The sequence below is a fragment of the Arvicanthis niloticus genome, chromosome 11, assembly GCF_011762505.2.
Source record: "Arvicanthis niloticus isolate mArvNil1 chromosome 11, mArvNil1.pat.X, whole genome shotgun sequence".
NCBI lineage: Eukaryota > Metazoa > Chordata > Mammalia > Rodentia > Muridae > Arvicanthis > Arvicanthis niloticus.
Genome location: NC_047668.1, coordinates 77,856,197 through 77,868,755, shown reverse-complemented (window position 1 = coordinate 77,868,755; position 12,559 = coordinate 77,856,197). Strand labels below are relative to the sequence as shown.

The window sequence follows — 12,559 nt, the reverse complement described above, 5'->3', positions numbered from 1 at the left end:
TTAGAAACAGCTACAAGCAATGTGCTGCCTGGCATTGGGCAGCACCTGAGGCAGCCTGCGCATGAAGAGGTTAGAAGAGACTGGAACCATCCAGGAAAGAGCATTGAGGTGCTGGGACCAGCACCACCACCACCAGCAGCAGCAGCAGCAGCAGCAGCAGCAGCAGCAGCAGCAGCAGCAGGCTGTGGTGGATTTGAAAATGTGGCTGTCAGGGAAACAATGTTTAAAGGTCAGTGTGGCAGTCTAGCCAGGGTTCTTGTAGAATGGCTGACACCAGCAGGGACATCACAGGCCTCTGTAAGGAATCTTGAGGCCCCAATAGCTGCAGGAGTTAAAGAGGCAACAGTTACTACTTCTCTGAGAAACCACATTCCCTGTGCATGCCGCCCCCTGTGCTGTGGTTGTGGGGTCTGCGGAAGCTGACTTTGCAGTTGCTCCTCTTGTGAAGACTGAGATGTGCTCTAATGGCCGCCCGTTTGTTTTGTAGAGTATAGTCTGTACAACGCGCTCAATGTTCCGCTGCACAATAGGCGACACCAGGTAAAGTGTGAGTGCGTGGTTCCAGCCACACACACAGCATCCCGGGAGCTGAGTAAAGTTAGTGTTTGCTGTGTCGCATGTGCCAGCTCAGGCGTCCCTCTCATTCACTTCTTTAAGTTGTGTGAACTGCTCTTACTGAGTTCAGGAGCTACTGAGTTTTAACAATTTTAATGTATTTTTTACATTAATTAGGGGGAGAGCTCATATGTGGAGGCCCAAGGACAACTTGTAGGACTCTTATTTCCTCCTTCTACTACGTCCTGGATTCTGACCAGCAGGCTTGGCAGCACTGGTGACAAGCACCTTTACCTAGTACTACTACCGATGATTTTATTTTATTGAAACAGTATCTCACTACATATCTCTGGCTGGCTTGGAGCTTAGTCTGTAGATCAGGCTGGCCTCGAACTCAAAGAGATCCCCCTGCCTCTGACTTCCAGGTGCTGGAATTAAAGGCATGTATCAACGTAGTAGTACAACTGATTTTTAAATTTTTTTTTATTTTCTCATATTAGAATTGAATTATGGGACATCACCTTTTTTGAGCCAGGCTTTTGTTTAGAGTAGTAGGCTTCCTAAGTTAACTTGGACAGGAGGGCACCGAGATCCAAGTGGGGGCAAGTGGACGTAGACCTTCGTGGTCTACTGGGGTTCAAGTGCTTTAAAACAACTGTTTGACCATGTGTACTTTGCATTTTAAAGCTGAAGATGCGAGATATCGCTGGGCAGGCCCTGGCTTTTGTTCAGGATCTTGTGCCGGCTCTTCTGAACTTTCACACCTATACAGAACAGAGGATTCAAATTTTCCCTGTTGATTCTGCCATAGACACTATATCACCATTGAATCAGAAGGTAAATACTCACAATGCCTTTTGTTGCCAGAGACAAATGGGGACAACGAATAGGGAATTCCAGTCCACCTCTTGCCTGCTGATGCTTATCTCCCAGTGAATTCATTCAAATGCTTCTTTCTCTTTTCAGTTCTCCCAATACCTTCATGAAAACGCGTCGCATGTCCGCCCCCTTGAGGAAGGAATGCTGCATGTCTTCGAGAGCATCACAGAGGATACTGTGACTGTCCTGGTAATTTTCTCCTTTGTTTTACAACAGGAAATGGGAGATCTTATAGGCCGGTAGCACTTTTAACTCTGAAATTACGTTTTTATCCAGGAGACAACTGTGAAGTTGAAAATGTTTTCAGATCATCTAACTTCTTACGTACGCTTCCTGAGGAAGATCCTTCCTTATCAATTAAAAAGGTATTCATTCCCCTAGAGGCCAGGGAGCTTGGGGAGCTGCCGTGGGACCTGACTTGCCCTGGAGTTAATAAATAGTAACAGTGCACTCTGCGTGTGCCTGGACCTTTTGCTCCGAGTCCGAGTAGCCAGTCAGCTGTGGTTTTCAGCTGCCTTCCAGTCATAAGCAGTGGTTTCAGTCATTGGGAATGGCACATTTTTTGGAAGATACATTTTAACTTTGAGTTTTTATTATTCCTTTGTTGTTATGTCTAGATGGGAGTTAGAATATTGAATATCTACATTGGAATCTTTATCCTTAGCTATTTTTGAAATGATATCTTTTTATTGTTATTATCATAGGCTTATTTAAATTACCAAGTAAAATTTTCATATGCTCTGGACCTAAATAGTCCACCTTAAATATTCAGCAACTTTTAATTTCCACGTTAAATTTCTAGAAAGGCATAGAAATGTACTGGAAGTTTGATAAAATGCTTATAACTTTTAATACTTTTTTGTTTGTTTGTTTTGAGGCAAGCTCTCCTTATGTAGTCTTGACTGGCTAGAGCTTGCAATGTAGCTAGCCTGACCTTGAATTTAGAGATCCACCTGCCTCAGCTTTCTGAATGGTGATTAAGGTGTACACTAGGCCCACCTAGAGAGTTGTAATACTACTTGATCTAAAAGTACAAAGCTTTCTGTTTCACCTAAATCTTGATTTTTTTTTTTTAATTAAGGAATAATACAATGGCAAAAAAATTTCTTGAAATATAAAATATCACAAAATTAGAAACTATATAAGTTAATTATTGATATTTTAAAAGTAGAGTTTTATTTTTAAGAATTAATACATTTTATGTGACATCTTATTTCTGAATTCTAAGCTATCCAGGTATTTGGGTAAGCAAATGCTGAGGTTTGTGCATATGAGAAGATTTAAACACTTAAGACAGGGGCTGGAGAGACGCTCAGCAGTTAAGAGCACTTCCAGTGGTCCTGAGTTCAGTTCCCAGCCATCACATGGTGACTCACAACCATCTGTAATAGATTTGAGTCCCTCTTTAGTGTGTGTAAAAACAGAGCAAATATATATATATATATATATATATATATATATATATTATATGAATACATTAATCTTAAAAAAAAAAAAAACCTTTAAAACAAAATAGACAGTACTAGTGTGGCTTGCTTGAGAAGATTGTGTTTCAGAAGCATTGCAAAACCAGCTTGGCAGTGTATACCCCTGAGTCCCACCCCAGGGAAATGGGCAGCTTGGCAGTGTATACCCCTGAGTCCACCCCAGGGAAATGGGCAGGGGGATTACAAATTCTAGCACAGCAAAGACTCAGAAAACAAAACAAAACAAGGGAGCCAGAACTAAATCGTTGAAAGAATTTGTTATTTTACATGGCAATGCATTTATGATACCTACCTACCTACTTACCTATCTACCTACCTATCTATCTACCTACCTATCTATCTATCTATCTATCTATCTATCTATCTACCTATCTATTATCTATCTATCTATCTATCTATCTATCTATCTATGGCTATACATTTTTGTGATATATATTTATCTGAGTACCTACCAATCTATCTATGCTATCTCTCTCTGCCTGCCTGCCTATCTGCCTGCCTGCCTGCTTGCCTGTCTGTCTGTCTGTCTGTCTACTTGAGGCAGTCTTAGTATGTAGCCTTGGCCAGCCTGGATCTCACTGTATAGAACAGACCAGAGACCTCATAGAGACCTGCTTGCCTCTGCCTCTGCTGGGATTAAAGGTGTGCCCATCTGGCTCTTCGTGATTTTGTTTTAAAACACTTGCTCTCTCGATTGATGGCAAATGCCCTTACCTGCTGTGCTATCTTGCTGGCTCAGCTCTTTTTAAATAACCACGTTGGGAGCAGAATTGAATAAAGCAGATGACAAGGGAACAGGGAGGGAGGAGATGGAATCGTGTCTTCATGTTAACTTTTCTAGATTTTGTTGTTTTGTTTTGAGGGTGGGAAACAGAGTTAGGTTGCATGGCCCTAGATCACCTGAAGCCTCCTTCCTGCCCCTGATGGTGAGACAGCAAGCTTTGCATGTGTTCTAGTTTTGTATGAACCTTTTTACTTTATTACTACACATTGTTAAATAAACATTATTAAGGATCCACATTTAAAGAACTTTATAGTTAAAGTACCTACTTAAAGTTGAAAATGATAAAATATATTTTTGGTAATATTAAGGACATTTAAATGTGAGCCTATAGTAGCAGCAATGCCAGATTTTGTTTAATCAGTTCTCTTTAGGAGTTCAGTTACATGAGATGTCTTTTATAATAATGTAAGGTTTTCCCCTAGCAAAGGTTCTATGTATTACTGAGCTAACCAACTCATTTTCATAGAACAGAAAGAAAGCAAGGCAGACCCCCATGTTCCCACACCCACTCTCCAGACGTGGGAATGCCCAGCTCTGTCTGCTGTTATCATGAACCGTGGTTCACAGAGCAGCTGTGCCCCTGTGTCCGCTGCACAGAGGCAGCCTGGTTCTCCTTCACACCTTTTCTCATTCTGTCTTACACTGTTTTGTTATCAGTTTTCATCCAAATCCATAGGGAAATCAGACAATTTTGCTTTTGTTTCTTGGAACTATTTGACTTTCAAAGTCCTGTGAGACGTCATGGTGAGAAACCAAGTGACACATGCCTATTTTAAGACTGTCATACAGTCCAGAGGGTGGCTCAGTAAGTAGGTAAAGACTTCTGCTGCCCTGCTCTTGAGCTCACGTGGTGGAAGGAGAGAACCCAGTCCTGCAGATGGCCTTCTGACTGCCATATTGATGCTTCGGCGTATGCATTCACACAAATAAGTTTTCCAAAAAATAATTTTAATACTTCACAATACATTGTTTTCATGCTGCAGATGTGGCTCAGCACTTAAGAGCACATTCTGTTCTTCTAGACGACCTGGGTGTGTTTTCTGGTTTCCACATGGTAGCTCACAGCCACCCATAACTCCAGTTCCAGGGCATATTAAACCTCTTCTGGCCTCCTCATGAACCAGACACACAAGTGGTACACAGACATACATGCAGGCAAAGCATTTAGACAAAAATTGTGTGTGTGTGTATGGGTGGGGGGGGGGGTCTGTCTGTCTGTCTGTCTATCTATCTATCTACCTACTTACTTATCTAAACATTTAGACAAAATATTTTTTTATAAAAGAAAAAAGGAAGCCAGGCATAGTGGCACACACCTTTAATCCAGAGGCAGGCAGATTTCTAAGTTTCAGGCCAGCCTGGTCTATAGAGCAAGTTCCAGGACAAATAGAGCTACACAGAGAAACCCTGTATCAAAAAGACAAGAAAAGAAAGTCATCAAGGATGCCCACCTTTGAACTCTGCTGTTCCTAGTTTAGAAGAAGAAAGTGAATCTTCCCTTTGCACACCTGCATTAAGAGCCAGGAACCTGGAGCTGTCCCAGGACATGAAGAGGATGACAGCCGTGTTTGAAAAGCTGCAGACGTATGTCACTCTTCTTGCCTTGCCAAGTAAGTGAGACGGAGACTCATGGCTGGAAGGACTGAATAGCACAGGAGCTGGAAAGGGTGTGGTTCAGCTTGGGAGACTGGGCAGAACAGAAGGTCTGGGGGCTGAAAACCGTGTGTTCAGTGAGCTAGAGTTAGGGAATTAAAGGGTAAGTGAATTTGAGTGTTGTGTTATAAAGTTAAGATGAATAAACTATTGGTCATTAAGCATGCATTAAATATGAATTCCCTTTCTGTCCTTTGTTTTCATAAGTAGAGAAGGGCGAACCATCACTGTTTATAGGGTAAACGTAATAAACACTTCACTAAGGGAGCCACAGGGACATCATGGCTGTTTGACAGCAGGCACAGCACATGGGAGCTTTTAAAGCTGTGCATTGTTTTCTTTTGGCTTAATTAGAGAAAAATTCTGAGGAAATCACTGAGAACTTCAGTTTCAGTGATGTTTCTAAGAATGTTATGGTTTTAGCTGGGCACATCTGTAGTCCTAGAACCCAGGAAGCTGAGGCAGTATTCTAAGTTTCCTGTATTTTTTTTTTACAGCTTGGGCTTTAAAGGTGAGAAGGAGGGGGAGGGAAAAGGGAGAGAGGGAAGGAGGGAGGGACTCTTACAGCATATGAGTGACAGCATAAGAAAAGTATTTGTAACCTGCTGCACAGGTTACCCACTTAAAGTCCTGCTCAGTAGCTTTCAGTGTACTCTTGATGCTACTTATGATGCCTCTGCAGTGCAGACCATTTTACACAATTTCCTTGTTATTTAGCTATCGCTTCGGAGTCTGCTGTTCCTCCTATCTCCTGTCTAGCTTCAAGCAGCTACTTCTCTATTTCCTGTCTCCAGATTAACAAATGGAACCATTATATGTAGTTGGGTGTGTTTGTTAGCTTTCATGCAATAAAGCTTACAAGACTGATGCAAAATGTAGAGTATGTCACACTCCATACCTTTTCATAGCAGAGTACTATTCCATTGTTTGAACGTACCAAATAGTATGTGTACATCCTCAACGTACAAGCTTTTATATGGGCCTACCTTTTCATTCTCTAGTCTGCTGACACACTTCTATACCTAGGAGCAGACCGCCTAGATCAGATGGTGACTCTGTTGAACTGTATGAGGAGTTACCAAGACCATTTTCCAAAGCAGCATTCTGCTTTCCTGCCAGCAGGATGTGAGGTTAAGATTTTCCATGCCCGCACTACGAGTTGTTATTAGCAGACTTTGGTCTTAGCTGTTCTGGTGGTTATGAAGTGACTCTTCAGTGTGCTTTGACTTACCCTTCCCTGCTGTCCAGCCTGCCAGATGTATGCTTATTTCTTTGGTGAAACATCTTTTTGGATCTCTTCTTCATTTTAAATTGGGTTCAGTTGTTTTCTTTCTTGTTGTTGAGTCATAACAGTTCCTTATATATTCCACAGCCAAGTCCCTTGTTGGATATGCAATCCCCAGAATTTTCTTCCACTCTAGGGCTTGGTTTTTCACTTTGCAGCATTCTTTGAAGCACAGACATCTTTAAGTATGATGAAGCTCAATTATCTGTTTAACTGGTATTTTCTTTCTCTTGGGGAAGGGTCTTGGTTTTTTTTTTTTTTTTTTTTTTTTTTTTTCATATATAAAAACCCCTTATCAAGTCCAAAGTTTTGAGTCCATGTTTTCTTCTAAGAGCTTTGCAACTTTCATTGTTATACTTAGGTCTTTGATCCATTTTGAGTTCTTTGGGTGTGTGGTGCAAGGTGAGGCTCTGGCTCCTATTTTTCATGTGGCCGCCCAGTATCTCAGGTCTATTTGTTGAGGAGACAGTTTTTTGTGGTAAATGGTCCTGTACCCTTATTGAAAATCAGTTGACCATACATGTATGAGTTTACTCTCGGACTCCCAGTGTTGTTCCTGAATCTCCTGTGCAGTCACACACCATTTTGATGACTGTTACTTTGTAATAAGTTTTGAGATGAGGAAGTGTAAGCCTCCTACTTTCTTCTTTTTCAAGAGTGTTTTGGTTGTTCAGGACCGCTTCTTATGAATTGTAGTATCAGCTGTGGGTTTCTATAATGCAAATTCTTGTTTGTAGTACTTTGTTATAATAGCCCCAGGAAATATACTGAGAGTATTGCTTCTTAGGTCTCTGATCTATGAACATAGTATTTCTGTAAGCACTGTAGTTTTTGGAGCCTGGTACTTACACACTCCTGCTGCTGCTCAGGGGCCTCAGCCTTGGGCATGTGCAATCATGATGACAGTGGTTTGAGAGATTCTTCATTCTCTCCTTCCCTAATCAGACCCTGGTTTAAGCTCTTCTGATTGCTGGATAGTTGCTCTGGGCTTTTCTGAAGGCTTTGGGGCATGTAACACTTACAAGATGATTGCATTAAACACAGGCTTCTTTAGAGTTAACATATATAAATAGCTGGTAGAATTTTTGAGGTTAGTGTTCATGATTTGTGACTACCAGGGAACTGTCTTTTCACTGTGGAAACTTACCCATAGTCTGGTTCAGTGAATTGGCCACTTTCTTCTGTGCTTTCACCACAATTTATTATGTGAGAGCCATAGTCTTGAAAACTTCTTCATGTATCCCAGGTGAGACCATTTCCTTGCTGCCTCTTCCTAGAGCTCAATCTCAGAGACACAGTTGAAGTGTTGGGGACAGTGTGTCTCGGTAACATCAAGTCTTTTTGGCTTGCCAGCGGTGACAAGGGCCACAATGTTCTCAGCAGCACTTGGTCAAAGTAGAGCCTCCATCTCAGAGGTGAAGGAAGAGGCCTCTCCCCACTTCTTGGCTATACCTGATCAGAACTTAGTCTCAGCAGCCAGTGGCTGGGAGAAAGAGGAAAAATCCAGCCTTAGCTTGGAGACAGGAGCAGGATGCCTGTGTGCTGGGCTGTGTCTGTTGGGAGTGGGATTTCTGTTGCACCAAGCTAGTTGGGGAGAGACTTGGCTCACTTATGACAGACTTGTGCTATTCCTTCTGAGTTGTTATTGATTTCTTTTTGTTTATTATGTGTGTGAGTTCAGTGTGGTATGTGTATGTCCATATATGCATATGTGCACACAACTATCAGCTTCTCAGGGAAATGCCCATGGGCTCAGGACTGGTTTTTTTCTAGGTACAGAGCCAGATGGACTCCTTTGGACAAACTACACTTCTGTCTTAACAAATGTTGGTGCTGCTCTGCATGGATTTCATGACGTCATGAAAGGTGAGCCTTGAACCAGAACCTGAGTCTGTGCAAACCTTTGTTTTTCAGATCTGCCTGCATTTTGCTTAAACAAACACTGCTAAGGGTTATAGACCCAGAAAAAGGCTCAGTAGCATTTGGCTTGTGTGGAAGTGCACAGATACAGCTTTCTGCTCTTCCATCTGCTTCACTTCTGAAAGTAAACACAGTACCAAAGAGAAGACCTTCGCACAGTGCTTCACAAGAAGCACACCATGGTGATTTAGCATGGGGCTGTGGATTGGACCACATCAGACATGCTATTTAGTGGTACTCAGGAAAATTTGTTATACTTGTTAGAACTCAAGCACGCAGGAATTAAGGAAACCAAACCCATCGTCTCTAGAAATGGTATCCTAGTGCCCCTTATCCTGAGAATATTTGTCTTTTTGAGACAGTCTCACTATGTAGTCTTGGCTACTTAGAACTCTCTAAATAGTTCAAGCTATGATCTTCCGGCCTCTGCTCTGGAGTGCTGGGGTTGCAGGCGCTCACCTATGCCCAGCATTTCACTAGCACCCTTTTTATTGTCATTGATCAGTGCTAGGGATTGAACCCAGGACCTTGAGCATGGTACATATGTGTTGTACACTGAGCTGCATTCCAAAGCTCATATTTTAGTATCTAAAATTCCTGTTTTAAATCTGGTCTTGCTGAGCATAACATTTAAGAAATAAAAATCTCAGGCACAGTGGCACACAACGTTAGTTCCAGTATTGAGAGGTAGGGACAGGATGATCTCTGAGTTCTAGGCCAGCCTGGCCTATATAGTTAGACCCTGTGTCAATGAATAAGTAATAAATAAATGTCTGTTTTAAGGGCCTGTCCAATTTTCATTGGTTCTGTGCTTTAAAAACAGTTGGCTTCTGGGCAGTGGTAGCACATGGCTTTAATTCCTGCACTCAGGGGACAGAGGCAGGTGGATCTCTGTAAGTTCAGCCTGGTCTACAGAATGAGTTCCAGGACAGTCAGCTATGCAGAGAAACCCTGTCATGCCCACCTTGCACCCCCTAAAAAGAACGTAGTTAGCTAAGAGGTTGAGGGATGTCTTTTAAGGCTCTTCTCGTACTTCTTGAGCGATTCTTAGTAATAATCAATTCGTGGCTGTGTTGCTTCTAGATGCCCTGTCCCCTCCTCCCTTTCCCTCTGAAACTGTGGAGAAGGGGAAGAATGCAGGAGCTGTTTAAAGGACTGTGCAACCAGCTTAAGTTCCTGGATGGTTCACCATACTGTTGATAGTTAGCGATTGTTTTACAGGAAATAATTTGTTTTTTAATGTAAAAACATAATAGTCACATGCCTATTTGTTTGGTTCTTTATAGTGACAGTGTAACATAGTAACACCACGATGTAAAGATCGACATTCTTCTAGCTCAGAGCTTAGAGCACTTGCCAAAAACACTTGGGGCCCTGGTTTCCATTCTTGATACTGAAAGAAAAAAACAAAACAAACAATATCTTATGTAAGAAGGAAAACCAGCTGAGGGATATGGAAAGTCTCTGTAACTTTTCTCTGGACAGAAAAGCACTAGAACTTGCATACAGGGGCTGGAGATGGTTCAGTGGTTAAGAGCTCTTGACGCTTAATCATCAGGACCAGGGTTGCAATCCAAGAACTCTCATCAGATGGCTCATAAATGCTTGTAACTCCAGCTTCTGGCCTCCTTGGTCACCTGTGCACGCATATGTGCCTATACTCAGACCGACATGTGCATTCCTGTACACACACACACACACACACACACCATCTCTATTCACTTTCTCGCCAGCTGATGTAGCACAGTCTGGATTCTTAGGTCATTGTTTCACATGCACTTACATGTGGAAGGCTGGCTGCATGCAGCTTGCATGTGAATACTCATGGTTTCATCTCATCATTTTTTATAGATATTTCCAAACATTATAGTCAGAAGGCTTCCATAGAGCATGACCTCCCAACAGCAACACAGAAGCTGGTAACGACTAATGACTGCATCTTGTCCTCAGCAGTGGCATTAACAAACGGGGCAGGGAAGGTGAGTGTGCCCTAGCTTATCCCAACTCAAAGTCAGCTCTCTGCATGACTTTAAATCTTAAATCTCCTTTAAAAAAATGTCAGGAAAATTGATATAGAAAAGGACTGTGGACTATAAGGCCTTGTGTGTGTGCATGTGTGTGTGTGTGTATGTCTGTCTGTGTGTCTGTGTGTGTCAGGAGGAGGAGGAGGAATCCAGGGATTAACTTGACCCAGTACCCTGTGCATGGCAGCCAGACCCTATGCCACTTTTCTATATCAACCAACCCTCCCTCCTTCCCTCCCTCCTTCCCTCCCTTCTTCCTCCTCCTCCTCCTCCTCTTCCTCCTCCTCTTCCTCTCTCTCTCTCTCTCTCTCTCTTTCTTTCTTTCTTTCTTTCAAGACAATGTCTTTTCTTTGCCTAACACCTTTTCCAGCTTTCTTCACTGAACCGTCTATTGACTCTCTAAAACACTGTGGCCATGACCCTTGAGCACTGTGGTGAATTAGTGGGTTGCTCACTGGTTTTCAAAACCCAAGTAGTTTTCAATTTTTTTTATATCTTATACAAAACAATGGGTTTTATGATATTTCTTACATATCTGTCATTGTACTTTGTTACTCAATCCCCATGGCCTCTTTTCCCCTTTCCCTTCCCACTGGTCTCTTCCCTCCTTCTAAACCGTTCTCTTCTGGCTCGCGTGTCACACACAAACAAAAATGCGCAAACACACACACATCTGTAGCCCACAAGTTTTTTGAGTAATATATTATTACTCATTTATAATACAACAACATCTTTACCATTATTTTCATTTGCTGTGGCCCCAGCCAAAAAGTGAGAGGACAGCTTGTGGAGTCAGTCTCCCCTTCTCCGTGTGGACCACAGGAGTGAGAGGACAGCTTGTGGAGTCAGTCTCCCCTTCTCTGTGTGGACCACAGGAGTGAGAGGACAGCTTGTGGAGTCAGTCTCCCCTTCTCCGTGTGGACCACAGGAGTGAGAGGACAGCTTGTGGAGTCAGTCCTCCCTTCTCCGTGTGGACCCTGGAGATGGGACTCAGCGTGGCCGCAAATGCAGTCACCATCTCCCCAGCCCTGAAGCGCTGACTTTGTTGGACAGTGCCTGTACTACTTAGTTTCCTTATCTGTGACCAAATGCCTTGCAAGAAACAATTAAAGGGAGAAGAGATTTATTTTTTAATTATTGTTTTTACTTTGGAGATTATCATATAATTAAATCATTTCTCTTTCCCCTTTCTTCCTTCTAAACCCTTCCACATATCACTCTGCTGTCTTTCAAATTCATGGTCTCATTTTTCATTGTCTCTCTCTCTCTCCTAAGCATTACCTTCTAATTAAGTACAATAAGGAAGAAATGACCAATTACTAGATGCTAATGGAGTGACTGATTTAGTGATTTACTTAAAGCACTGTTTGCATTGCCTCTTTCCAAGCATGACTTCACTGCTATCTGAACAGGATGACCTTGAGGAACAGCTAAAACAATAGCTAAAACAATGGCTGTTGCCCTTAATAACCTGCTGAGGGCCACATACACTTCAGTAAATCTGCCCTACTTTCTGGTGAGGGCACAGAATGAGAATGGAAACTGGGATTGAAGCCTTTCAGGAGCTGTCCTGGCTTCAGTCCATTAGTGGCATCTTGTCTCCTTCATTTTCATCTGTGTCAGAGTGTTTATTCAAGAGTGTGTGTTCTACGTTTTTTCTGTTCTATTTGTAATTAATAAGTTAAGATCGTACAGAGCTAAGGTTAGGTAGTAATTATGGATTTAAGAGGCTTAAGTCATATCTGTTCTGTTGGGATCTGAGATATTCAAAGTTAACATTGGAAACCCCAAACACAGATGCTTTTAGAACAGCACAGAAGTTATAGTTCATGAGAAACACCTACAGCTGAGCATGCCACATGCCTTCAATCCTTGAGCTCTGAGGACACAGACAGGTGGATCTCTGTGAGTTCAAGGCTAGCCTGGTCTACATGGTGAGTTCTAAGCCAGCTAGAGCTACATATTGAGCTGA

At 42.3% G+C, this 12,559-nt stretch overlaps 1 protein-coding gene across 2 annotated transcripts in view; it reads left to right on the top strand.

Annotated features, from left to right (window-relative positions):
* The window catches only part of Ppp1r21 (protein phosphatase 1 regulatory subunit 21), a 59,138-nt gene that overhangs the window by 24,758 nt on the left and 21,821 nt on the right, over nt 1-12,559 (top strand). For both annotated transcript variants that reach the window (XM_034514023.1, XM_076942459.1), the window contains 7 exons: nt 488-540; nt 1,243-1,392; nt 1,522-1,623; nt 1,711-1,799; nt 5,179-5,315; nt 8,417-8,509; nt 10,415-10,542. In XM_034514023.1, the coding sequence (XP_034369914.1) occupies nt 488-540; nt 1,243-1,392; nt 1,522-1,623; nt 1,711-1,799; nt 5,179-5,315; nt 8,417-8,509; nt 10,415-10,542 (752 nt within the window). The remainder of the gene's footprint in view (nt 1-487; nt 541-1,242; nt 1,393-1,521; nt 1,624-1,710; nt 1,800-5,178; nt 5,316-8,416; nt 8,510-10,414; nt 10,543-12,559) is intronic.